Consider the following 27,150-nt stretch of genomic DNA (forward strand, 5'->3'; position numbering starts at 1 on the left):
GAGTCGAGATGTTAATATTTTATTCTGGAAGGTTTTTTGTTTAATTACTCCAGTAAAACATGGCAAAGTTTAGCTTATTTTGTACGACAACAGTATCTATGTCTGACACTGTTTGTTTTCTAATATTATTTTGCTATGGTTTAGTTAAATAATAAGCAGTGCTATTGGTTAAAACAAAAAGGCAACATGTACCATCCAAATCTAAACTAGTTCCCACATCCTCTGGAACAAAGCATTTTCATAAGAGAAAAAACATGTGCATGTGTCCCTGAAAAATGGTTCCAAAACTTGGTGGCGGAGTGGATGATGGAGGGACTGGGCGTGGAACTAGGCCTATCTGAACATCACCCACCTTTTCAAACTGAAACCAAGCTTTGGGATTGACCCTTTTCAGCTTGTTATGTTCAGGATTCTGTTTCTTCGTTTTGGAGTTTAGAGTCATGGTGTTTCTTGGTCTTGGATCTTCTATAAGTGTGATATTTCATATGGTCCAACCTTCTGTGTAGTGCAAATGGTATGGTACTGCCCCTTGCCTCTTCAAACTCACCGTTTTTTTCTTGTTACTCTTGGGTTGGATTACTTATTTATTGGGGTTAATAGATCAGGTGTTTCTGTGTCAATTCTAAACTCATTCTAATGCTTGAACTTCGGTTTTTGAACTTGTTGGATTCATATTGTTGTTTTTCATGGAACATGATTAAGTTTGCAAGTCCTTTCATTCAAGTAATGTTTTGTCCTTTTCCAACTAATAGAAGCAACAAAGTTGTGCTTTTTTTTTGTTCTAAAAAAATTATCAGTTGTTTGATGAACATAGACTTTATTTTTCAATTTTTCATTTTTTGGGTTGCGTGTAATAGCCACCTTACCATTTGACTTCTATGTTTGATGCTAGAATAGATTTTATGCTTATGCAGAAAAACTGACTTGCACGCACCTTATGTGTATGAACCAATCTTCAGAAAATTTTTCTTGCCTCGTGAATTAGCATGATTTAATTCAAAATGTTGCCATCTTAATTATTATAACTGCTATCTCATCATGCAGTTTTTCCATTCTCTTTTTATACCGAAACTGATTGGAGAAAGTATTCACTAGTCTACTTGTGGCAGGTTTGAAATAAATTATCTGGTAACAGAAGCTCTTTTGCCTTCTGGCAATGTCAAGTGTCTTTCAAATTGGACGTTGTTCTTTCAGACGAGTCATCTGATAGCGTCACCTTGTTGTAATCAAGTAGCAGAAAGTATGTGCTGATGCAACAAAATAAATGTGTTGAATGATTCTTCTGTTGAAAAACATTCCTGTTAGACCACACCTGTTGTTTTAGCTTCACTGTTGGGCAAATCTCCTTTGGCAGCATAGCTTCCAAGTTCCAAACTTGACGAGGCAAATTTATTACCTATCTGGAATTTGTTTATGTTTGAAGACTCAGCTATATTGGGCAACTCTCCTTTGGCAAGTTACTTAATTTCCTTTGGTTGGACTCCTGGCAGTAAACATATTTTACACTAGGAACTCCTCACTTTCACCAGGGAAAATCTACTTTTACATCTTTTTTAATTATCTTGGTAAGCTTCCTCCTACTACCCTGATTTTCCATCCAGGCAATCACAGAGAAAGATCTGACAATAGTCGTTTCTTGATACTAGTTTTAGAAGGACTTTTCAAAAGGTTCTCTCAGTGGATTTTTCAGTTTAAACTGGGCAAATCTCCTTTGGCATTTCGGAGTCTTTGATAGACTCTTGTTACCCATCAGGTAAATCTCCTTTGGCGTTTTGGAGTTTTTGATCGACTCCTGTTATCATATCAGGCAAATCTCCTTTGCCACCAACTTTCCAGTTTCAGTGATCAAGAAAATATTTTGAAGAAACTGGCTTACTATCTGTGACAAACATCACTATCAATCAGACACAAATATCCTTTGAAGTCAGCATTGACATATCTGTTGTGGATCACAATAGCCCCTGGATTTCAATGTTTCTGTTTGCTTGAGAAGGTAAGGATCCTCTTAACTCCCTATCTACTGTAAATGATTCTTCATAGTCTATGCGGGATGGGCCAGCCCGCATTGTCACCCCTATTCATAGGTTCTGGTCGACTGACTAACAATTCTTTATTTGTTGTGTTTTGAAGTTATTTTCTTGTAATTATGTTAATGATGTTACCATGCACACACAATGACAGGCATCTACTTGATGGATGCTCACATTACTGATTTGGATTGGGAGACTTCCAGTGACAGCAGCAGCAGCAGTGAGGATCAAGAGGATATTGATTTTCAATATGGTGGACAAGCTCGAAGCATATTATCGAGTTTAGAGGAAAGCATTGGGAAGATTGATGATTTTCTGTCATTTGAGAGGGCGTTTGTCCATGGGGATGTGGTGTGTGCCTCCTCAGACCCATCCGGACAGATGGGGAGGGTCACAAGTGTTGATGTGTTAGTGGACTTGGAAAGTGTTCAAGGAAAGAAACTAAAAAATGTGAACTCCAAGAAACTTACGAAGATTCGCTCCATTTCAGAAGGCGATTACGTAGTTAAGGGGCCATGGATTGGTCAGGTTCAAAAGGTGGTAGACAGAGTGATTATATTGTTTGACGATGGAACTAAATGTGAGGTCATTACCTTGGAAAAAGATCAGCTTTTACCACTGACTCATAATCTTCTTGAAGATTCACAGTATCCGTACTATCCAGGGCAGAGAGTCAAGGTTAAGACCTCCACAGCTTCTAAACCAGCTAGATGGCTTTGTGGCACCTGGAAAGACAATCATGGTGAAGGAACTGTTTGTGCTGTGGAAGCAGGTTTGGTGTATGTTAATTGGCTTACGTCTGTTTTTTTCGGTTCCAATTTAAATGTAAATGCTCCTCTATGCTGGCAAGATTCAAAAAACATGACCTTGTTGTCCTGTTTTTCACATACAAACTGGCAACTTGGTGATTGGTGCATGCTTCCACCACCTGTGGACCAAAAGGAACAGATGATTCAAGATGCATCTCCATGTGATCCTCATAACGAGCATAATAAGGCTAGAGGATATAAGACGAAAAATCTTAACTCTAACATTGGGGAATTATTTATTATTGAGAAGATAAAGACCGAAGTTGATATTGTTTGGCAAAATGGTGAACAGACTTTTGGATTAGATCCGCTTAACTTAATCCCAGTGAATGTAATAAACAGTCATGAATTTTGGCCCCAGCAGTTTGTGCTGGAAAAAAGTGCTTCTGATGATCCTCTCAAACCTAGCAATCAAAGATGGGGTGTTGTTCTTTCCATGGATGCAAAAGAGCATACTGTAAAGGTACAATGGAGAACTGCTCCCACATCCGAGACAGAAAATTTGACTGGAGATGCAATGATGGAAACTGTGAGTGCCTACGAACTACTCGAGCATCCAGATTATTCTTCTTGTTTTGGTGATATTGTGTTCAAGGCGGCTCAAAAGCAGCTTGGTGACCATGCTGACAAAGATAATATGAAGTCTGTGACCGATGTGAATGTAGAGGCTCCTCTGATAAACCGGGACCAAATCAGTTTTCAGAATAAATCTGTAGATAACAGTTACCTCTCCTGCATTGGTAATGTTACTGGTTTCATAGATGGCGATGTGGAGGTCAAATGGGCTACTGGTTTAACAACAAAGGTATGGCATAATTTTTTTTTTGTATTCAGTATATTGTAGTTAACAATGCTAATGACTTCGTATGGAAATGTAGAGAACTCTTGAGGTCAACACTTCCCACATCCACATCCACATTATCTAGATAAACTATTTAATACATAATGATAGATCCTATTAGTTTAATGATCCTGTCCTCTCCCCCAATCCTGCTTGTACATGTAAATGTGTGGCTGTGTGGCTATGCTGTGAGGAGAAAGTCTTTCTTAGCTGAAAATAATGTTTGTTTGGAGCAGCAGTTTGTTTTGTGTTGTTAAGGTTGATTGAAAATAACCCTTTCCATTCTTTTGGGATACAACAATAGGACATTGTTTTCTTTCTTTGTCAAAATCTTGATGTAGTGATAATTGGTAAATAACAGTTAGTTATTATGACCACTGAACTTGGACTATGTCATACTTATTTGATAATCCTACTTTCTTTCCTAATTTATACGCTACTTGGTAACCTTCATCTACAGGAAGTTATTACAAACTTATTTGTGCCCTAACAGGTTGCACCTTATGAAATTTTCCGAATTGATAATAAGCATGAAGGTTCAACTGAAACTCCTGTTCCTTATGAAGCAAATGTTGAGGAGTTCTCTCAAGAGATGATTGAACATAGAAGTCCTCCATCAGACCAGAAGGGAAAGGTGAGGGCAAGAAATTCGCTGCATGTCTTGTATCTATGTACATCCACATGTTTCTAATGTGTATATTTGTATAGTAGTCTAATATTTATGAAGATTATTTGTTGGCACATTGAAATACAAAGGTCTCATCTCGGAAACTGTAGTGAAAAGTCAGGTAGCTAATGGCAAGAGAAAATAAATAGAACTTTTAAACTGTTCAAAACTATGGATCTATTGTCATCATAAAACTGCGTTTTTGAATGACAATATAATTGTTGAGTTTACCATTGATTTTCTAGTCACTGGCTGAATATCACTTTGATGACAGACATTGCTAGATTGTAATGGCGATAGAGATAATTGTGAAAAGCATCCAGGAGAGAGTAGTTCCTCATCCCTTCCTCAAGCTGCCTTCGAACTTTTCTCCAGCATTAAAGCCGGCATACTCAAAACACTTACTGTAGCATCATTTTCTGGAAAATTCTCCCCAATCCCTAGGTTTGAAGAGGGAAATGAATCTAACTGTCTGGATAAGAAAGATTTGGACACTTGTGACTCTGACACTGAATCACATTTGGTGAGCAAGCTGCAGTCTTCTGAAGGTGTAACTCCATATTGTGTAGTTATTGGGACTCATGAGAGGAATGACTTCCCAGTTTCTTTAGACAACAAAAGTTCAGATCAGTTGAAGCAGTTTGATCTAATTGATAATTGTTCAGACCACTTTTTTTATGAGGGGAAAGGATTTTCGTTATCTCAGGTTAGAAATTGACACATCATACTCACGGTGAATTATACTTGCATTGAAAGGATTTGGGGCAAATTTGTTTTCCTGTTTTTGTTCTTTGTTAGGTAAAAAAGGATTGGGTGAAGAAGGTACAACAAGAATGGAACATCCTGGAAAAAAATCTCCCTGGTACACACTTCATCTTATTTATTTTGAGCCATATTATTTTGTATGCTTTGCAGCATACATTGTTATACAATGGTTAAACTCAAGCTAGAAATTATATTTGGACTGGGATTGGGATTGATAGTGCTTTTAACTTCTTCAGCCATTTTGATCTGGAAGGAAAACACCATAGTATGTAACAAGTTTCAGTTTTAGGAAGACCAGTACCTTTAGATTTAGTATATTCTTTGAAATGGAAATTCAATTGGTGGTTGCTATATAGATGAACAAACAGTTGTCAGAATTCCATTTTTCAAAGTTTAATTGAATGTATTATCCAACCGAGTAAGCTGTATTGGCCATTAAATTTTAACCTTCAACTGATTTTGAAAAAGAGTAGTATTTACTTGACACAAGAAAATCTCTATAACTGTTAATTTTCATCACACCTATCTGCAAAATTCACTTACAATCTTTATTTTCACAAACAGAAACTATTTATGTCCGTGTCTTTGAAGAAAGAATGGATCTCATGAGAGCAGCTATTGTCGGTGTGTCTGGGACACCATATCATGATGGATTGTTTTTCTTTGACATACATTTTCCTTCAGAGTATCCCAGCCAACCCCCAGTAAGCTTTTGAATGTAGCTTTGGTGTGCTTTTCTAAATTCTTTTCATTTATGTGCATGGTAACTCCCTTTACATAGCATCTAGCATTCTTACAAGCAGCATATTTATGACTTTTGCAATCCCATGCAGATGGTGCATTACATTTCTGGTGGACTACGATTAAATCCTAATTTGTATGAGTCGGGTAAAGTCTGTTTGAGTATACTAAATACGTGGACTGGTACAGCTGCCGAAGTTTGGAACCCTGGAACTTCCACAATTCTTCAAGTCCTTCTTTCTCTTCAGGCCCTTGTCCTTAATGAGAAGCCTTATTTCAATGAGGCTGGATATGATCAACAAATTGGTAGAGCTGAAGGGGAGAAAAACTCAGTTAGTTACAATGAGAATGCTTTCCTTGTCACCTGCAAATCCATGTTGTATCTATTAAGAAAGCCTCCCAAGGTAAAATCACTGCTTCTCTACTTTGGTTTCTCTCTGATTTATTAAAATGGAATCAATAGCTGTTAAGAAAATGGTGGCATCTGAATCTTAGATTATGGGAACATTGACTAACTAAAACGACTCTTACTGCAGCATTTTGAGGCATTGGTGGAGGAGCACTTTAGACAACGTTCCAAACATATACTTCTGGCTTGTTCGGCATATCTTGAAGGAGCTCCTATTGGATGTGCTTTTGGTGGTGGAAATACTCAGAATGAAAACCCAAAGGGAACTTCTACTGGATTTAAGATCATGCTTGCTAAGCTCTTCCCCAAGCTTGTGGAGGCATTTTCTGACAAGGGAATTGATTGCAGAGAGTTCGCTGAGATGCAAAAGTAACTACTCTACCTTTTCACTTATCTGTATAATATCAAATGTTTGATAAAATAGCAATATCCCTTCCCAAAATAAAACAAGGGTGAAGATGTATTGATAATAAATACCCTGTGGGGTACGCGTGTACATCAAACATATATGTATAATGGCTTGATGATGTGAAACTGTGAAATAAGAACTACAATGATTGGAGTGCTTTTGTTGATGTGCCCTTTTATCCCTTTGATGATAGATTTCAAACGTATCAATTGAAGTATAATTGATCACTTGACTAAATCAATTTGTGTGGGTTCAGAGGGTTGAAAAATGTTTCTTTTCAATTTACAATGAATACTTTGTTTAGATTAACACGATGATTACTAGGAAGTCAATAGCAATGCAATATAAATCACTTCAATTTGATGTTGCGTGTAGTATATGAAATGTGAACCTAAGATGAATGAGTTAAAACCACGGTTTCCAGGATCTGTCACTGTTGTGTTGACAATGAAAGGGTTCAACAAAAATTAAGTTGCAAAAATAAGTCACTGTAATAATAGGATGTTGAGTAAAATAAGGATAAGTATTATTTTATTATTTATTAGTTAAATAAAAATAAAAATCAGTAGCAATGTATTTTTTAATCAATTGTATACTTAATAATTGCCTTTTTATTCTGTTATTTATTTATTTTCTTTAGTCTTATTATTAATAAAAATGTTGATCTAGCTCTTTAAGGTTGTAATAATGAATCGTTTAATCCTAAAATGGTTGACCAATAAGTATTCATAGTTTCAATTTATAGACTATTTATAAAACTACGTTAATTTTAGATTATCATTAAGTAACGAGAATTGATGGATGTTTAAAAAATGATTAATTGCGTTTTTAGAATTGAAAGATTTAATTGAATAAAATAGAATAAATAAATAAATATTAGTAGTAAATAGATAATTAAGTATAAATTTGAACACGTGGAATTCACAGAGAAACTTGGTCCTGCTGAAACAAACCCAAGAAACAGTGTATACTATGAAGAAGCGGTTATTTTGCTGAAGACACTCAACCAATTCACGTTGTTTGTTTGGAAGTAAGTAAATCTCAATTTGGAATTTCTAAAACCCTAGAAATCGAAATCTCCATCCAAATGTGACGCAGATTCAGCAATGGAAACTGTATCACTCAATCCTCTCTTCATCTTTCTTTTCTTCGGCCTATTTTATTCCTCTGTTTCTATTGATCCTTCAGATTTAGCTTTCAGCTCCACCTACAGCCGCCTCTGCAACCACCTTGTCCCTGCACCGGCGGCGCTTTCCGACGCCGGAAACGTCCCCGGCGTTGCCGACGAGCTCCGGTTCCAATCCGGCTATTTCTCCGGCGGCGATCGTCTCTTTAACCGATCCACCGCTTCGATGCATGCATCGTTCCGCGTGACCTCCGTTCGCCGAAGCGGGAGCGACGGTGTTTTCGAATTGCACGGGCAAATGCTTCTCCAGCAGCGTAGAGGAGCGGCGCCGGAGCCCGGAAGATTGCTCCGGCGAGTTTTTTCGTTCGGGAGAGTGACGCATTGGATGCGCGTTTCCCTGAATGGATTTTGGTCTCTACATTCCGGTAACCTTTGTATGTTCGGAATAGGATCTCATGTTAACCTGCGGAATGCTAATGTTGTTCTTAAGCTTCGTTACCCTACAGATTTGAGCCTTTTGAATTGTTTGATTAGTGGAACACTAGAAAGTTTTGATGACAAGAATAGTTTACAGTACTTTGAGCCTATTTCGATATTGGCTTTGTCTCAGAGTTCGAAATACAAGTTTACAGTGGCTGGTGATGAAAAGGAGAAAGGTTGTGGAAGTGGATCAGTTAGGGAGGGTTTGTCCCTTAGAAACTTAAACCGGGGTGCTTGCACTGCTTTTCTTGGACACACGAATAGGTTTGAATTGGAATATGGGAGTCAGTGTACTAATGTTAGTTGCAATCCTGTTAGTGGTAATGGTAAAGAGTTGCCTGGTTATATGTTTTTTCACGGCACTCTTTGTGCGGAGAGGCAGAAGGTTCAGATGCTGTTGGGTTTTCCTGATTCCGGCTACCAGGATGCTATATTTCCGTTTCATCCGAATACAACTTTGGTTTCTGAGGGGAAGTGGGATGAGAAGGAGAATCGGCTATGTGCGGTTGCTTGCCGGATCTTGAACTTCACGGAATCTTCGGTTAGTCCTTATGTTGGAGATTGCAAGATTAGGCTCACTTTAAGGTTTCCTGCAATTTTATCTTTGAGGAACAGAAGTACAGTTTTGGGGCAAATTTGGAGTGACAAAGTGGCTGATGAACCTGGCTACTTCGATAAAGTTGGATTCCAGGGTTCATCGAGGGTATCGAAAAGCCTTCACGGTTTCCAATACAAGTATGCCGAAACTGAGAAGGTGAGAAAATCCTGTGTGGAAATGATGAAAGCTGGAGGGAAGGGAAATACATATCCGAGTGGATATTCATCTGATATGGCATTTAGCATGTTAGTGACCAACAGCAAAGGGCAAGTGGCTCAAGGTTACACATCACCAATATCTGTAAATGATCAAATTTATAGTGCACAGTCGTATGGGGCTCCAATTGTGTTGACACCTGGAAAGTCAAAGGCACATGGAATTCAATCAGAAAACTACAATAATTTGTTGAATGTCAGCTATAAGATGAGTTTTAAACCCCCTCCTGATTTCAAGTTTGGTAGAGGTGTCTTGTCAACCGAAGTCAAAATTGGTGCTGAAGGGATTTACAATAAGAATACTGGAGTTCTTTGTATGATAGGATGTAGGCGTTTGAGATCAATGGACAAAATACTGATAAAGAATGAGTCTATGGACTGTGAAATCATGGTTAATGTTCAGTTTCCTCCTTTGAATGCAAAAGCAGGTGAAGCTCTTAAAGGAACTATAGAAAGCACACGACAAAAGTCAGAGCCTTATTATTTTGATCCCCTTCAGTTGTCTTCATATTCCATTTACACAACCCAAGCAGATGCTTCCATCTGGAGAATGGATTTTGAGTTAATTATGGTATTGGTATCAAACACACTTGCTTGTGTTTGTGTAGGATTGCAACTCATCCACGTGAAAAAGCACCCAGATGTGCTTCCTTACATTTCTGTTGTGATGCTTGCTGTTATTACTCTAGGTCACATGATTCCCCTGATATTGAACTTTGAAGCTTTATTCATGGGGAAACAAAGCGTGCAGAATACTTTTGTTGGGAGTGGAGGCTGGCTTGAAGTGAATGGGGTAGTTGTGAGGATGGTGACAATGGTAGCCTTTCTTCTAGAGTTGCGCCTTATACAATTGACCTGGTCCTCAAGACGGGGTGAGGAAAGCCATCCAGATATCTGGGGTTCTGATAAAAAGGTCCTTTATATGATTCTACCATTGTACATTGGTGGTGGATTGACTGCCTGGTCGGTGCACATATGGAAGACTTATTACCAACAAAAATTTAGACCATTTCGGCTTTCGCGCCACAAGTTTAAGCTTCCTCATGGGTATATATACCGACCTCCTTCCCTCTGGGAAGACTTTAAATCTTACGCTGGTCTGCTCCTGGATGGTTTTCTGCTCCCACAGATTCTGCTTAACATAACATTTAACTCAGAAGTGAAAGCTCTAGCCTCTTCCTTTTACGTTGGGACAACAATTGTTCGTACACTGCCCCATGCATATGATCTTTTTAGATCTCACTTTTCTGCTTGGTACCTTGATTTGTCATACATATATGCAAACCATAGAATGGGTTTTTATTCCACAGCCTGGGACATCATAATCCCTAGTGGTGGTATTTTATTTGCTGCTCTTGTATACTTTCAGCAGAAATTTGGCAGTCGGTGCATTCTTCCAAAGAGGTTCAGAGAAAGTTCTGCCTATGAGAAAGTACCTGTTATTGGCAATGACGATTTATGAAGGCCTCATTGATTGTGTTTTGTATAATGATTGTTATCCTTCTGACATTTTTTATTTAGTTTTGGAAGGCATAAATAGCAATAGAAGGTATACACTTCAGGATCTAGCAGTAGAGGAGGATTTTGCTCATATAAAAAAGCCGTCTGAACCTCCTTTCAGAGATGATAGACCATCGTTTTTCTTTGGGAAATTTTGTTGAGAGACAAACACATGTTGAGCAGCTGAGGACTTGTTATCATTTTGTTTAAAGTACATAAGTTTTGACCAAGGTTTTTTCCTCCAAACATCACATTTTATGACTAGACAATACAAATTCTTTCATAGCTTGGGTTAATCCCAAAGTTCAAACTTCTATTGATGAAATGAAAAAAAAAAATCTTTTTACATTTGTTAGTTAATAATTATAATTGCTTTTTATCCTGCAAATTAAATCTACCAAGCTAAATCATCCTTCAGGTATATTATTATGATTATTTGATTATAACTATGACTCTAACCTTCGTTTATTGAAAAACCTGTTAACAAAATGTCCAGACTCTTTATCCTGAAAAAGTATTTTCTAAGAATGACAGGGGAAAAAAAGAATCAAGGGAATAAATTTACGTAAATAACAAGAAAAATTGATGAATCTCCCGGAGAAAAAAAAAATGTATTGTTTTGAAAAAGAATATAATTTTCACTCTCTCTATATCTCTCTATATATAGAAAGAGAGAGATATTATAAATCAATTAAAAATTTCCTCTAACATAAATTTAAAAATAATTGTTATAAAATTAAACAATCATATTATTCAGGATACTTGATAATTAAATAACAACATTCAAACTTAAACTAGTAATATATTTAATTTAAGGTCTTTAGAAATGACTTTCCTTTCTAATATATTGCTAAATACGAGGTATATGCTATGCTGATCAAAAAAAAAAAAACGAGGTATATGCTATCTATATGAAGAAAAACTTCCCCAAAATAAGTTTTTTCTTAAAGGGAAAATCTTTCCGGTCACTGGAATTAATTGAAGAAAAAGTGTAATAAGTTTTATACTTAAGATTCATTTAGGTTATCTCCCATTTATATGATCTAATTGTAAAATTTAAATTCAAAACGACCAACAACACGCGTTTTCATCAAGAGGTGCTAGATGCTGAGTAACAATGTTAAGCCTAAATTATCATTGATTCAGTGGCAATGTGGTGTTCGGTTAGTGTAGGTTGCACTACATATGAACAGGATGTACAGCAACCGACAGACAGGCAAAACATCTGATACATAATCCTCCAATGCTAAACTGCAGAGACTCACAACTTGCCTTGGAGGAAAATTACAAGGCAATGGGAGTGCCACTGAAAGAAAGCTAAACCTCCTTTTTCGTTTTCACATAGCATAACCTGAAAATAAATACCCACATTTGAATCAGAATTAAAAAAAATTCTATGAAGTACAAATATGTGATTATCAAGGCTACTGTAAAAGAAAGATAGAGATACTGATATATCCAACTTTACATAGTAATCAACATTAACATTAATGTGAGAAAGGCATGTGCATATTTTATCCAACTTTCACAAATATTTGCAGCATGCTAAAAAAACACTTTATAGCAATTAACAAAGAGAGAACTTGGATGACCCAAAATGGACAACTTTTGATACACTCGATAAAACATTGACTCTATTAAAAAATAATCAAATATTTAGAGTTACATGGATTGCTGCTTTTAAATTGTATTGTAATTGAGTTAAGAAACAATTGTTTTGTTTTTTATGTGTACATACACAAGTTTATCTGTAGGCATCCATTTGCCACGCATACAACGAGCTTTGACTTGCCATTAGTGGTCCTCAACCTTGTGTTAGAAACTGGTAACTTGTACATCATGTTGATACTACCACCTGGGAATATACAGAAACACATCTCAGCAACTCGGCACAGTAGCCCTTTTTTTTGGGTCGACCTGCACATGCATATTATCTCACAAATGCATGGGTTAACTCTACCAAACTGTTTCAAGGATTAACTTCCCAATCTCTATGCACCATGGTAAATTGTAGTTTACTTGGTATAAAATTCAATCTCAGTGTTACTAATTACTTAGCAACTACAAATATCCTGGTGTCTTCATATTAAAATATTATAAAGAAAAAGAACATGATGTAAAAGTTACCTCCAATCACCACCTTAAACAGACTTCTTGCCACTAACTATTCGAGATATCTGGAGACCCCTGCTGAAAGCTTCATTAAAGAGAATTCTAGTTTGCATTGACTGAAATCCAGGTAACCAAGAGAATATAGCCATTGGAGCCATAACAATTATGCCAAACAGCAAATCATATAGACGAGCCAAGGAAACAACAGTTTCCCACACTTTAGTTGTCTGCAGAAATGGCCTAAGCACCTGGGCTATTAAAATCATTCCCCATCCTGTTGGAATGAATGCCAACAAGCTTGATAGGAGATCAACAAATTTTAAATGAGCGAACTCCAGTAGGAGGACAACTACAAGAACTGTGACTAGAATTACAAGAAGCTGAACTGATCGATAATATATGTGCTCCTTTGTAGCATATTTATCCCTGGCATATGCTATGGTGATATAAATGGCAACAATCACAACCATGACTATCCAGGACAACAAGTAAACAGCTATACTAGTATCTCCACCTGCAATACCTAGCTGATAAACAATGCCATACTGAAAGAAGAAGAATCGAAGGTCTAAAATGATTTCCAACAGCTTTCCCCATATACCGGTTGTTTTTAAATGGTCTTGCTCCTCGTACCACCATGTTTCCCAGCTAAATTCGGCCTTTTTGAAGGGCCCACCTGGATACCATATCCAATTCATAAAATCTTCGAAGTCATATACAGTCTTCAACCAATCAAATCCAGAGGGGTTAAAGACAAAAGGAGCCATTATCCATGAAACGACAAGAAACCAGCTTGAGATAGTCATAGCTATGTACACAAAAGTATCCTTAGCCAAGGGGCTATGAGCCGCATACACAATTAAAATAAGCCCAAGTTCGATACCCTTCACAAAATGGCTTCGAGCATATAGTCTATAGTTCTCAGCAAAACTCTTGTGTGCCACAACAAAACCACGACCAGTGGCTCGGTACTTTGCACCACCATGAAGTATAGTCCGACCAAAGAAATGTGTGCGGGTTCCCAGAGAGAATGTGTAGAATAGTGACGCAAGCTGCAATTGCATCGTCAAGAAGTCCCAAACAGCTGGAAGGAACCCATGCTCCAGAGAGTTTTCAACAATCATTGGGAGTGCAGTGAAAATACCAACCTGGATAGCAAACTGCTGATTTAGAACTGCACCAAGGGCTTCATTGTTGGTAGCATTATCCATGGCTGCACCTTCAATTCCACTGAGAGCCATATAAAGGCGGCCCCAAAGGAAGGCATAAACCATCAGTACAATAACCATGGAGTTAAAATAAAATCCTATGGTCGTGAAGAACACTGAAAGCATGCGAAAGAAGTCTAATCTATGGCCTAGACGGTACACATCTCTGCTCAGGACCTGCTCACCATTGCCACTGGCAACCTTGGCCTCAAACATGGATATTTGATTCAAACCAACATCTCTTCCTTTGCCTACCTGTATATATTCGTGATGTGTAACATTGCCACCTCGCAGGGTACAATTGAAACCTGCAAAAATATCTTCACTGATATTGATCACTCTGGAAGCCTTGCTAACTCCACCACGACCCAAGAACCAGAATCTGTCAAACACATCCGGATGACCATAGTGCATTCGTACTTTCAAAGGGTTTGCCAGAACACGCTGACCTAGTGTCACAAAGCTTGTCTCTTGAGCTGACATGAACCATGCAAGTGAGGAAACCGATCCTGTAAAGATATTTTCTCGGACCCCTAAAATGGTTGGTCTGCCAACACCATAGTTCTCATTGAACTCCTCTAGCAGATTCCGCATTTTGAGAGCTTCCTCAAAGTAATTGTCTTGATTCATATCAATGGTTTGAACTGCATCACCACGTGTAAAGATTATGGCATGATTCTGATTTTCTGGTTTCCCTTCTCCGAGTTTTAAAGGACCAGGCAGCCGAATTCGGTAAATCTCAACCTCACTCTGCAACTGCTGATCATACTTCACAAGAACAGAGTAATATTCAGTCTCCTCCCTCCCTACAGAAACCTCATCAACATAAGCCACTCGAAGGGCATCATTTTTTTGCATCAAATACAATATCTCATCAGCACGGGGATTCTTGTCAGCCTTGTGGTGCCCATACATTTGGCATGCCACCACATACGAGAACTTCATCAGTGCACTCCCATATTCATGTCCCTTGAATAACATGGACACACTGCTATCTGCCAGCCTGAGATTTGTCTGTAAAGATGAATGCCCATTTGGGGATAGGTCATTTAAGCTGCCATTTTGGTTTGTTGAATCATGTGAAACAATATGTTCTGATTCCTGTCTCACGTCCATTTCAGATGCTTTATCAAGGAAGGCTAGCACCTTAAGGGCCCGATAATAATACATCATCCCCCTAACTGTGCGAGACAAAGTTTGACCTCTATGAGATACCCAAAGGCGGAGATCCCTGGCCTTTTCTGTAGTCCAGATATCATCCTCATCTTTCAACCCTTCTCTTTGCATCCTTTCCATAAAATTTTTCCATTCATCTTCATAAATCTTTTGCAGATAAAATAAGGTAGTAATACCATCCTCATTCTCCTTTCGGAGAGCCTCTTTGCTATACAATACTTCCTCATCATAGTATGGGGTCAAAACACTGAAAGCCATCATTTTCTCAACATGGGGAGCACGGGGCATGTTCATAAACAAAGAATTGGTAAAGAAGGCAATTCGTCGTCTTGCCTCAAGATTCAATGGGACATTGTACATTGAGTCTCTAGAAGTAAGAATTGTATGCAATCGTCTGAGCTGCTCAGAAAAGACTGCATCTCCAGCATCAGGAAAAGTTATAGCATTCTCAAAGAGCAGTCCTTCATCATTTGTTGAACTTTGTCGTGCCAGACCATCCTGACGTAACTGGATGATGGTCTTCTTTGCCTTCGGGAATTCTCGAACAAATAATTCGTACAAAGCTTGCAATAAATTTACAGCCTTATTCATTTCTCTCTCTGATTGTATCAAAAGCTGAACAAATTCACTCACCTTAGCATGTATCTGAGGTAGCCGAGACATCTTGAATACTTCTGTTAATTTCCCCATCTGAATGTAGCTGTCTATGACCCTGAATATATTAGTCACAATTGAATATTCTTCTTTTTCATGTTTAAGAACCATGGAAAACAAATATTTAATACTGTCATAAGCTTCAATGACAGCACACCGACGATACTCATTCTTGCGTATTTTCAACCAAAGAGACCAGTCAGGCTCATTTTCTAGCTCTGTAGCCTGACTGACAGCAAGCAGTAGCTCATTGCAGAGAAGGGAACATGGCCATCGAATAACCCTAATATTCCAGCAATTTGGCGGCAGTTTCAAGAGCTCAAGTTCTCGATAGCTGATGATATCTTCCTCCCTAAAAGTTAGCATAATCTCATTCCAAATTAAGGCAAATCTGGTAGCATCCACTTGGCTTGATTCAATCTTTTTGAAGGGCTGACCAAGTCCATATCGCAGTTTCAACCTATGGATGGCTTCGTAAAGCTTCTTTAACAGTGTAGCTTGCGGAGTTAGCAGCTTCTCCTCTGGCATTAGATTGAACTGCATGGCACTGGCAAAGAACTGAAATCTAAGTCTGAGTTGTGTTATATTCCGAATTTCACCCAAATGTGAGAACAGACCAATTATTGCACCATAAAAGGCAGAGAAAATTGAATACCATATTTGCAAATCCATGAAGTATACAAGAACAACTGGGAACCACAGAAAGACAACTGCTACCCTGTTGGTGTTGTTAAAAAACTCATGCCATTTGTAAGAAATGCCCCTAAGATTCAAAAGAGCCTTTGTTGGAGCAACTAGAGGCTTGATCTGAACAAAGTAACTGAATGAAAACTTCGAGGCTAATACCGCTACCCAGAATACAGTATACTTTACATTATCTATAAGCGATTGTCTCACACCCCGACCCACGAAAATCCGGGTATGATACCACCACGTCAACAAATATACTATGCTCCAGTCTGATTCCTCAATGGCGTTCCGCAACCATGGCACCACGAACAGAACCAATGCCAACAACTCTGGGATAAGAAAGAAAAGGACAACTTTAAGAAATGTAATAATCCTCTGATTGGCTGCATCAGACCAGATTGAACTTGAACCCTTCTCGATCCAAATCATTCCATAAAAGACCGAAAACAAAACAGTCCACGTTATGGCAACCATGCTCTTCAGCGCCATCCTCACTCCAAGCCAAGTTGTCTCTCTAGTAACCAAGCTATACTGTGTCCCGGCATCAAGCACAGATTGAAGCAACCTCAGAGCACTCCAAGTGATAAACACAGTCAACATCTTCACCTGCACATCCCTTCTCTCCAAGGCCTGCCACGGATAAGTAGTACCCTCCCAAGAAACAATAAGCGCTGCCTGAAAGAACAAAATCAGCATCACCCAAAGCCTATCAAAACTCTTGTAAACGTTCCAAAACGACCTCTGCTCCACAAAACCAGTCTTCCCTACGCGCTTCTCCTTCGGTGTAGTCCCGAAGAAATTACTCTCAAAATTCAAAGGCCACCCCAGCCTCTTCAAACACCTCCTACTCCAAAAATACTCATTAATGTCATCATAATTTCTCCATGCAGAGTGCGGAGCCTTTCCATTTCTGCTACTACGAACCTCAACCTCAATAGTATTATAAATTGGCATAATCACAGACTTCAAAAACCCTAACTCACCAGAAACCGTAGGCATAAAAGGACGACCAGTATCAGGATCAATGTGTTCATCGATAACATGATTAACTTCCTTCGCCATGAAATGGTAAATATAACATAAGCACTCGGGAGTGAAGCGAAGGTTACCGGCCTCTCCCCAAACCAGAAGGTACAGCGCAACGTAAACCAACTCGCGGCGGAGATCGGTCGGGTCGCGGCGGCGCGAGAGCAGCACATTCGACTTCAAGCCGAGGAACGAGCACCATGCGGAGTAGTTGTGTAGCAGCTTCCGCCGAAAGCGCTTCAGCACGCCGGCGTCAAGCGCGTCGAGGATCGCTGGCGGCGGCTCGAGGCGCATCTGCGTGTTCGCGAGGTGGAGAACCAGGTGCTCCCTCTGGTTCCGCGCGTTGTCTATTTGGAACCCGAACAGCAAGCGGAGCCAGTCCAGAAGGTCCATCTCCGGCTCCCACCGCATGAACTGATGTTTCGGGAAGTCTCCGACGGCGCGTAGCGCCGCCGCAGCCGCGCGTACCTCTGGATATCGGAGCGACGGGTGGTCGTTCAAGAGGTCGTGCACCGGGATAATGTTGTAGACGGAGTTTACCGGCGGCGGAGGGTTACCAGCGCCGCGCCGCGGGGCAACTGGACGCTGTCTGAAACTCATAGTGACAGAAGCGGAAAAGGAAACGAGGAAGTTGAGGTTAAACCGTTAGTTACTTACTAAACCGTTTTCTGAGACATTTTGTTTCTTGAGGTAATCGCGTTTTATTGCTTTGTCATTCATTTTCTCTTCAATTTGTCGTTGGGTTTAGCTATGAAAGAAGCGGTTTCAGTTTCAGTACACTCCGAGGAGTTGGAGCGAGAAGGAGATGCAAACGTAGACGAAAAAGAACTGAAGCTTTTGTTCTCACTGTTTGTCTTTTTGGCTCTACGCGATTTGGAGCACGTGTGGCTCACGCCCCAATGACAGTGCTTTTGAACTCGGATTCAAATGTCTGACCCACACACACTAATGTCTGGTGGGTCCCACACTGCATTAGAACCCTTCTGTGATGATGAGTAGACAACGGTTGCGATGTGTCCCACGTGAGCAATTTGGTTTTTGAATTTATCTGGATTCTAGTAAAACGACACCGTCAGTGAGAATCTCTTCTTGCAACTTTTTTATTCTGATGATGGGTGACAATGTACTATTATCTGCGCTCTACACGGTGGCACATGCAGCACGTGCCCTGCATCAGATGTAGCGTTAGCCCAAAAATGGATTGTATAGTGTCCCTTATCTTGAAAGTGTCACTCCCACTTTCTTTCATTTCCTTATGACAATCATTTTATTACAACTTGGTCTTAATCAGACTCAAATGGTAGCATTCCATTTTCTAAATAAGAATCTTGTTTTCATTCTTATTAAATTAACTCATAAAGCACAAAAGTTAAACTATGTAGATCTCCTCAGCAGTTACAAGTATCTGAGTCTGAATTTAAAAAATGGTTTTGCATGGCATATCATAGTAACTATCTCATAATAAATTTAGTCTTGGATGTGAAATGCGATTAGAGCATAAAAAGCAAAAAATGATAGTGTTCCATTCCTAAGGCCAAACTTGTTCTTGTCTCATTCTTGTAATACACACAATGCAAATAAGACATTAAGAAACCTTATCTTGAGTTGGGCCACATGCTCTAATTTAAAGTTGCATACATTGAATTCTATGCCAAACAAACATTACATCTACGTACGCAACCTTTTTATATAACATTCCCCACATACACATCACGCATCTTACCTTACCCGCACGCCAATATTAACATCGCCACCCACATTTATTCTCATACCTCCAAAAGACGTATAAATCAATTGTACAAATTCAATCATTGCAAATATCACCCGCATCAATAAATATTCATTATTACTGCTCTCAAACATTGCTTGCAGTTGAGCTTCTGATCCCCTCACAGTATCTTTTATACAACCATAACACATAAATCTTCAAGTAAAATAAATTATAGAGCATTAAACAGTACTCGTAAAAAATTATGAGTTTCCAAGATTTGCACATAGTGACATCAAATAATATTTATTGAAAAATGAGGAGATTGGATAAACTCCGTACATACAACGAAGTTGGAAATTACGTAATTCACTTTCTCAAATTATACTGGGATCTCTCCGTTCCTATATGTCTATATATCAAAGGGAGAGGAGGACTGTGTGAAAATTCAAAATCCCCCACTATAAAAAAGTAACCTGCTTCCTGGTTGGACCCACCCACTTGCCAAAGATTCGGAAGTTCATGTAATTAAAACGAAAAATTGCACATCAGGTCTTCACTGGTGTTCAATTACCGATAAAAATGACAAGTCTTGTCTTGCGCATGTAAGTTTGCACTAACCAGGGTAGACATGATCACTGTACATGTGAGCCGTCATATTTAAACCCTTAAGCATTGCTTCTCCTCTGACATTGAAGTTGAAGACACATAGTCCACCATTGTTGATATCAATTGAACGAAACCTGAACATTATGACAATGTTATTAACTGCAAGATATGGCAGAGAAGAATGTTGCCTTCATGCAGCACGTGCAAGAGGTCTTGACATTTCAAGAAAGATATTCAAATTTAAGAAGTGATAAGCTTCAAATTTTCAATCAATCATTTATTTATGTTATCTCCATCAGACTATTCGTTGACGGCAATGATTAACAAAATGGATGAGAAATATTTGGTAAGATATCATTCCATCCAATAATATTATATCCCAATTTAATGTAATGATCATTTTTCTCTCATTATCAATTCCATATCTGGCATTATTTCAGAACTTTTTGCAGCATTATATTCTAGGACAATATTTGTACATGTGCTATTATTAGGGAAAGAATGTGGGCGTATATTTGACCCAGTAATATAGGAATTACAATAGGACAACTACAGGTGTATTCTAGGAATAATAGGGGATTGTAATATCCCCTTATTGATGTGTGAGTGTATGTACATTTTGATCAATGAGAACATTAAAATTACTAAATTACTTTAGCATGGTTTAAGAGCATCCTTAGCTTCGATATCCAAACAATGCTGAGAGGGAGTTTTGCATCTATGTGATGGCGGAAGAAGGAAAGGAGAAAACTCAGAGTGATGGAAGAGATCTTTATGTGCTCGAAGTAGGGTTTCATAGATGGAACCTGCAAAGAACTGAAAAGGATGCACCTGAGAAGGAGGATTCTCGCCAGTCCAATCCATGATCATGTGCTGGATATTAAACATGATTGAAACAAACTTGCATTCCAATATGATGTATGTGGAAAATGCAAAAGACTTTTGAGAAGATATTAAAGAACATTTTTCAGTTGTAAATAGGCCAAGAATCCAACAACTAAAGGCAGAATTGGCAGATTGCAAACAATGGGGATTGAGCATGGTAGCCCAGTGTGGTGAACTGAAAACATTGTGGGATGAATTGGCCAATTATGAGCAAATCCTGCAGTGCATGAGTAGCGGATGCAAATGCGATGTGGTGTCCAAAATCGGAAAACGGAGAGGAGGAGAAGGTCCATCAATTCCAGATGGGGCTTGATGATGCCAGCTATGGATCAGTGCCTTCATTGAATCAAATCTATGCAATTATGGTGCAGGAGGAGAGAATGAAAACCATAACCAGATTCAAGGAGGAAAAGGGAATGGTTGTGGGTCTTGCCGCGCAGGCAGTATCTAAAAGCAAGGGTCCAAGAGAGGAAAAAGATCATACACTGGTGTGTTCTCACTGTGGAAAACAAGACATGATCAAATGGGTGTTCTAAAATTATTGGATATCCAGGTTGGTGGGGTAATTGACCATGAAATAAAGCAGGAAGCAATGAACGAAGTCAAGAACATCTGGACAGAAGGTAAAGGAAGTGTAGCACATGTTAATGTAACTCAAGTTTTCGGAGGAAGCTGCAGTACCCGTGGCACGAAAGAAGGAATACATGAGTTAGCAGGATAGAGCAACAAGCAATGGCAAACGTTGATGACCATGATAAAATCACACAATACAAGGAAGACTAAGAAAATGACTGGTTAGAAAGAAAGCCTGTGATTGATGGATTGTAGATAGTGGTACATCTAATCGTATGACGGAGTTTCGAAAACTTGTCTGAAAAGAAAGTTATACAAGATTGTCCAGTGGTATCGCCCGATGGGAAAATAGTGTTTGCAAATAAAGGAGGAACAATACAGCTTGATGGAGGATTTGAACTTCAAAATGTCTTATATATATGCACAAATTGAAATGCAACTTGATATATGTGTCACAGTTAACAGATGAAGCACAATGTGTGACAAAGTTTACTAATAAACTGTATTTAGCACAGGACCTCTCTTCGAGAATGCTGATTAGAGTGTGTGTGACTGAAAAGATGGGTTCTACATATATCGTGCTCAACAGCAATACCAAAATAAAATTACCAATGAACTCATCAAAGCTGAAAGCTTAACTAGAAGAATAGCCAGTAAAATCAAATCAGAAGTACATTTTTCACTAAGTAGGTCCAAGATCAGTTTAAATATTTTAATTTCATAATCAACACTTGAAATTTCAAGCAAGCTATACATGGCTGAGAATCAATGTCAACACAGTATTGCCATTAAATCACTAGCCGTTGTTATATATAGTAAGGTAAGTTTGTTGACTTTTATAATAATTATTTTAAAGGTCATACTAAAGATTTTTTATTGGTTAATAACTAGTAACAGTGCATGGTATTTAAACTAAATTATAATCAAAGTACATTTTTTACTAAGCGGGTCTGAGATCAGTTTAAATTTTTAAATGCATAGCCAACATTACCTCTCTGGGTCAAGGCCTAAAGCAGTGCAAACTAATGCCCTCAGTATAGATTTGTGAGTCACGACCAGAAAGCTTTCTCCCTGTAGAATAAGATAAGTATTGTAATTCACTTTCAAAACAAGCGAAACTATGTGTCAACTACCAAGAAATCTTACAGGCGACAACAACATTTCCTTCCAACAATCTCTTGCAGTTATCCAGAGATCTCGTGCAGGATATCTACCATTCATGATAAAATTGGCTGGATCTTCTCTCCAAATTGTATACTCTTTGGGATATATTCGCTTAGCATCCACTGCCTCCAAATGAGGAACATACTGATTTAGTTTAATTATAAAGAATGGTGGGAATGATACAGATAGAAACGTGATGTAAAATGAAAACAATTTCAAAACTCGATAGCATTAACCAAGTTGAAGTTATTTTCCTATCGAAAGGAACAAAAGTTAACAGTAAATAATAATTATAATAATCAACTGAAGCATCTTAAGTTCTCAACAGGCAACATTAACATGAGAAATGCAATGTAAACTATAGATTTGACTCCTCTAAATTGAATAGGTGTGTAAAATGACTAAGTAAAGGTGGTTCCACTCTTGATTCAATGTGGATTAAGTTTATGTAGGACTTTAATTCAGATAAAGGGTGGATATATACTAATATTTTTACTTTCTCATTGCTTTAGACATGCCAAATCCATGTTCCTATAATATATAACTAAAGCCACAGGCATATTAAAAGATACTTTATCCGAATTTTCAAGTTGAGCAGAGGCAGTCTCACCATTTGTCATGCCTTCGAGGTGATATAGAGGTATCTCTCTAAGTGAATCAAGATAAACCAATGGCTTTTCCCTGCCTTGCCATACAATTTCAGCAGTTTGCTACATCAAACAACCCAAACCATATTAATAAAATGATGAGTGGTATTAGCCAGCAATATTAAAATTTTACTGGCCCTAACCTTGGCACGAGATATTGGACTTGCAAAACATTGGTCAAAGTATATATTTTCCAAGGCTTTCTTGCACCTTTCTGCTTGCTCTTCTCCAACTTCAGTTAATACAGACAAATCTGAGCTTCCCTGGGCACGTACAATCAATTTAATGACAGTGGATAGCAGATGCAGAAAATGATGTTGAATGCAAAACGTCTAAACAACAAGCAAAACCTTCCGTTCTAAAAAACAAGTAGCTCTCAGTACAGTTTAAATGATAAGAAAGCATTTCAGAATGAGAACATAAAGGAGAGCATAACATAATCACCCATGCATTTATAAACCAACCCCACCATCCTCCAAACCCCAAAAGCTAATAAATTAAAAGTAGAATGCGAACCTGAATTCTACTTTCTGCATTCCAAGTGCTAAGACCGTGCCTTAAAAGAGTCACTTTCTTTGGTGAAGAGATTAACTCATTCGTTAGTGATATTGTTGCTTTTGCGAAATCATATGCACCACCAGTTACAGAAAGATCAATACTAGTTGTCGGAAGTTTATCTGCATGAAGGCAGCAGAAAATAAACTCTAATCAAGTTGGACCAAAAGGTTAGAAAATTTTCTGGGGAGTGTTTTTGAAAATTACATCTAGAGTCAAAGAGAAGTCAAAAATACCCTCCAACTGATTGAGATTCTATTGCCAATAATTTCTTTTTACTCTTGATATCAAGTTCCAAGGAAAGATAATTTAGGAGAAAGGTTCATTTTTAAAAATAAAATAGATTAAATGACATTAACTAATTTTCTTAATTAACATAAAAGTTAGTTAAATATTCTAATATTTGAGTGGTAATGTAAGGCTATAAACCAATAATATAATCATTCTGCATATTCCCTTCTTGATAGTTCCCCTGCCTCTCCTTCACCCTCTTTTGCCTCACACTGTTAATCTTCCCAACATGGCATGACCCATTCAGTTATAAACAAATACAACTAGTAGAAATACAGAGAAAATAACCACTCTTCCTCTTCCTAACCACACACAACAAATTTAGCAACAGTTAGAGAGTTAAGGAAACAAGTCAGGTCTATTATTCCTATCGTATAATTGAAATGTAAGAAACACACAATTACACACACAAAATTACGAAGGGAAATCTGAACTGAAGCCGTTATACATTAGCAAATATAAAACTTGGCAACGACCCATCATCCATGGGCTTGTTTGTTTGGTGGGTTTTGATGAACTAGAAAGTGGGCACAACATAAGAAGTTGAAAACTCATAATTCCTTCACCTGGGGTAAGCTCAGGAATAGAAGTAGTGGTAGAAGAAGACGAAGCTGAGGAGCGAATTCGGGGAAGAGGAAGAACGCGTGACGAAGTCCGAAGTTGAGGGAGAAGTGGGCACGGCCATGGGCTAGGGAAGGAAGTAGAATTGGAAGGTGAGCACAAATGTGTGGTCAACGAGACAATACCTGAAGTGCCCATTTTCCCTTAACTGGCACACAATACAAAACACATAACGGTATATGCTAAGAGGTTGAGGTTGAGGTTGTGGTTGTGGTTGTGGTTGTGTTTCGTCCTGAGCTATACTCATTCATTCTCTACTTATCCATGCTCCACAAGCTTTTCTTCACTACCTCTCTCTCTTCCTTTTACACTCCTTCGTCATTTTCTTCCCGCACCCCTATAATTCTTCAAACCCCAATAATACCCTTATGAATCCATATTTTTTTAATTTTTGGAATGTGAAATATGAACATTTTTTTGGATTACACGATTAGTATGCTTTTTCTAAAAGCGCTCCTAACTAAAAAAAATCGCGTTTGACCATTCATCCTGGCATTGCGTTTGTTATTTACATGGGAAGATGAAGAAAGTGTATTGTGGATTTTTTATTTTTTTATTAAGAATCAAATGAAAATTTCACTACCTATGGAGGTGCAAGAAGAAAATGCCCACCATTAAGGTGTTAAATGATTCGGCATGGACTGTTTCTTCCTGCAACTCCATATGTTCTTCTGTCACCCTCATACATAACGTGAAAATATCTTTTAAATCTTATTGTGTTATCTCCATATAATAGTTTCTGGATTATGTAATCCACACACGTATTTGAAAAAAGACTTATGGATTATGTAATCTGGAAGTTAAAAAAGGCTTTAAGATTACATAATTCATAAACTAATCATGCATCTGAAAAAAAGGCTTCCGGATTATGTAATCCAGAAACTAATTACGAATTTGAAAAAAAACTTTCAAATTATGTAATCTGAAATATTACAGAGGGATATTTTTGGAAATATAAAAATTATGGATGTGGGAGAAGAATATATGGAGGTGTAGGAAGAAACAGCCTTCTATGTGAATACACTATCTTTGGACTCAGCCCATCAAGTTATGGCCCGTGTGCACCATCCCTTTGAGACATCTCTTACAAATATGTTGAACTTTATTTTTGTTCTGAACTTTATAAATTTAATTTGTTAAATGAAGTAACTCCACAATAAACTCTTAATATGCTACATGTGCAACCAGCGTCATGGGTTCAAGTGACATTAGTTTTGTATGTAGAAAAAACATGATTCAGAGATTCATCCTTAGATTTTGTAGACTCTTCCATCAAACAATGGATAAGGTTCGTTATATTTAAAAAATTAAATATATACTATATAAATAATTAAATCAAGTATATTTATTATAAATGGTAGATTTTATTATATTAAACCAATAGTATAATAATGATATTTACTTTTTATATAACGTTATCTTTGAATCTATGTGAATATTATTCATCTGAAGGGAGTTTGAATGATGCACGTCGTTTGTCGTTTGTATTTATGATTTGAGATATTGATGAGCGTGAAAAGATAATGATTGTTCAAAATGGATTACTGGTTGACACATGAAGAAAAGATTGAAAGACCAATAAGTAATGACATTTTACATTTGCACCCTTATTATTTATGTGAGAGCAAAATAAAATTGTGACTATTTGCATAAAAGATTAATCAATTAAGTTAGTTATGGAACTAATTTGTCCCCACAAAAAAACATCAAACAACAATTACGTAATTATTATGGTTGATTTTTGTATGGAACATCAATATTTACATTCTCACAGTTGATATTAATTTAATTTTATAGGAATAATTGATGTTTGTTTGATCATGATTAATATTGTCCTATTTTTTTTATAATGAAATCGACTAGTATCTTTCGATAATCAATATTTAAGATATTTTGTGAGAGAAAAACCTACAACTTAAACCTTAATCATAATCATATTCTAACTCAAAAATCATGTCCTACCGTCCCTAACAATGTGACATAAACCTAACTATAAACCCTAACCCAAACATCACAAACTTAATCATAACTATAACTCTAACATTTTTACTTCAACTTATTATAATTTGTTTTTATGCAATTAAATTTTTATTTCGAAGGGAACAAATTATTTCATTCTTAATCATTGATATCTTTTCATATATGTTTTATAATTTTGTCTATGTTTTTTACTATATTTACATTATTTTAAATAATCTTATTTTCTTTTATATTTTTTCTAAATCATCTTAAATTTCCATTTTAATCAAAACAAAATATAAAAGGTGGTGTTATTAGTTATAAGATACAACCTTATTTTGCAAGAAAATTCGTTATTTTACAAAGTTCTATACTTTTAACTAATACAGTTAAAAAGACCATCATGACAGTTTTGTAAACATTAAAACAATTTAAAATCATTATTCAAATGGTCAAAGATATTTTCAGACTTTTCACATTTGTGTTTTGTGCATCTTTTTACCACGTGGGTGGATCTATATAAAAGAGGACGTCTCAGAAAATATCTAGGACGAAAAATAAACATATCCATAGATATTTATAAATTAAATTATCAGATCCAACAGATAGGAGTGAGTAATAGGATTCAAATATTTTCAATAATCCTTTTATTAATGAGACAATGGGTATTATCATATCTAAC

The 27,150-nt window shown here is 37.5% G+C and overlaps 4 protein-coding genes, 1 non-coding gene and 1 pseudogene across 13 annotated transcripts; 2 read left to right on the plus strand and 4 right to left on the minus strand.

The window, feature by feature from the left end:
* Positions 1–6,831, plus strand: LOC137832589 (putative ubiquitin-conjugating enzyme E2 24). Of its 6 annotated transcripts, none has more exons than XM_068640817.1 (10): positions 1–514; positions 1,110–1,565; positions 1,647–1,993; positions 2,182–3,644; positions 4,174–4,314; positions 4,622–5,053; positions 5,146–5,209; positions 5,677–5,816; positions 5,946–6,257; positions 6,390–6,831. In XM_068640817.1, exons 4-10 carry the CDS (start codon positions 2,193–2,195, stop codon positions 6,633–6,635), a joined length of 2,787 nt encoding a protein of 928 aa, XP_068496918.1. In that variant the 5' UTR covers positions 1–514; positions 1,110–1,565; positions 1,647–1,993; positions 2,182–2,192; the 3' UTR covers positions 6,636–6,831. The 6 variants fall into 6 exon arrangements, with proteins under 6 accessions (XP_068496918.1, XP_068496917.1, XP_068496920.1 ...); XM_068640819.1 differs by having other exon boundaries at positions 158–514; positions 1,096–1,565; XM_068640820.1 differs by having other exon boundaries at positions 176–519.
* Positions 6,832–7,601: 770 nt separating this feature from the next.
* Positions 7,602–10,941, plus strand: LOC137832587 (DUF2921 family protein, putative (DUF2921)). The gene has a single exon (XM_068640814.2). It carries the CDS (start codon positions 7,778–7,780, stop codon positions 10,550–10,552), a length of 2,775 nt encoding a protein of 924 aa, XP_068496915.1. The 5' UTR covers positions 7,602–7,777; the 3' UTR covers positions 10,553–10,941.
* A 757-nt stretch (positions 10,942–11,698) lies between these two features.
* Positions 11,699–18,342, minus strand: LOC137832588 (callose synthase 11). 3 transcript variants are annotated; one of them, XR_011084599.1, is made up of 3 exons: positions 12,718–18,342; positions 12,329–12,445; positions 11,699–11,941 (listed from the first exon to the last, which is right to left on the minus strand). XR_011084599.1 is itself a non-coding variant. In XM_068640815.1 (2 exons), the coding sequence occupies exon 1, from the start codon at positions 18,054–18,056 to the stop codon at positions 12,732–12,734; it is 5,325 nt and encodes a 1,774-aa protein (XP_068496916.1). In that variant the 5' UTR covers positions 18,057–18,265; the 3' UTR covers positions 11,699–11,941; positions 12,718–12,731. The 3 variants fall into 3 exon arrangements, 1 of the variants encoding a protein (XP_068496916.1); XR_011084600.1 differs by having other exon boundaries at positions 12,329–12,507; positions 12,718–18,265; XM_068640815.1 differs by lacking the exon at positions 12,329–12,445 and having other exon boundaries at positions 12,718–18,265.
* On the minus strand, positions 15,016–15,094 carry LOC137833789 (small nucleolar RNA J33). The gene has a single exon (XR_011084836.1). It is a non-coding gene; the product is annotated as a small nucleolar RNA J33 (small nucleolar RNA).
* A 1,114-nt stretch (positions 18,343–19,456) lies between the features above and the next one.
* On the minus strand, positions 19,457–24,840 carry LOC137832590 (putative 2-carboxy-D-arabinitol-1-phosphatase). 2 transcript variants are annotated; one of them, XR_016521522.1, is made up of 7 exons: positions 24,455–24,840; positions 23,559–23,719; positions 23,186–23,305; positions 23,006–23,105; positions 22,378–22,521; positions 22,223–22,302; positions 19,457–19,907 (listed from the first exon to the last, which is right to left on the minus strand). XR_016521522.1 is itself a non-coding variant. In XM_068640823.2 (7 exons), the coding sequence occupies exons 1-7, from the start codon at positions 24,645–24,647 to the stop codon at positions 19,781–19,783; spliced, it is 921 nt and encodes a 306-aa protein (XP_068496924.1). In that variant the 5' UTR covers positions 24,648–24,840; the 3' UTR covers positions 19,457–19,780. The 2 variants fall into 2 exon arrangements, 1 of the variants encoding a protein (XP_068496924.1); XM_068640823.2 differs by having other exon boundaries at positions 22,378–22,517.
* On the minus strand, positions 20,286–21,138 carry LOC150027393 (uncharacterized; annotated as a pseudogene).
* Positions 24,841–27,150: the final 2,310 nt, after the last annotated feature.

This window comes from Phaseolus vulgaris, chromosome 6, assembly GCF_051622355.1.
Source record: "Phaseolus vulgaris cultivar YP4 chromosome 6, ASM5162235v1, whole genome shotgun sequence".
NCBI classification, from domain to species: domain Eukaryota; kingdom Viridiplantae; phylum Streptophyta; class Magnoliopsida; order Fabales; family Fabaceae; genus Phaseolus; species Phaseolus vulgaris.

Excerpts from the sequence above, each read along its gene's own strand:
- LOC137832590 (XM_068640823.2), bottom strand. The coding sequence starts at position 24,647 with ATGGGCACTTCAGGTATTGTCTCGTTGACCACACATTTGTGCTCACCT. Across the intron at positions 23,306-23,558 it reads ATGCAGAAAGTAGAATTCAG|GGAAGCTCAGATTTGTCTGT; the intron begins GTTCGCATTCTA and ends GTACGTGCCCAG. Across the intron at positions 22,303-22,377 it reads AGGAAATGTTGTTGTCGCCT|GGAGAAAGCTTTCTGGTCGT; the intron begins GTAAGATTTCTT and ends CTTATTCTACAG.
- LOC137832589 (XM_068640816.1), top strand. The coding sequence starts at position 2,193 with ATGGATGCTCACATTACTGATTTGGATTGGGAGACTTCCAGTGACAGC. Across the intron at positions 5,054-5,145 it reads AAGGATTTTCGTTATCTCAG|GTAAAAAAGGATTGGGTGAA; the intron begins GTTAGAAATTGA and ends GTTCTTTGTTAG. Across the intron at positions 5,210-5,676 it reads CCTGGAAAAAAATCTCCCTG|AAACTATTTATGTCCGTGTC; the intron begins GTACACACTTCA and ends TTTCACAAACAG.
- LOC137832588 (XM_068640815.1), bottom strand. The coding sequence starts at position 18,056 with ATGAGTTTCAGACAGCGTCCAGTTGCCCCGCGGCGCGGCGCTGGTAAC.
- LOC137832587 (XM_068640814.2), top strand. The coding sequence starts at position 7,778 with ATGGAAACTGTATCACTCAATCCTCTCTTCATCTTTCTTTTCTTCGGC.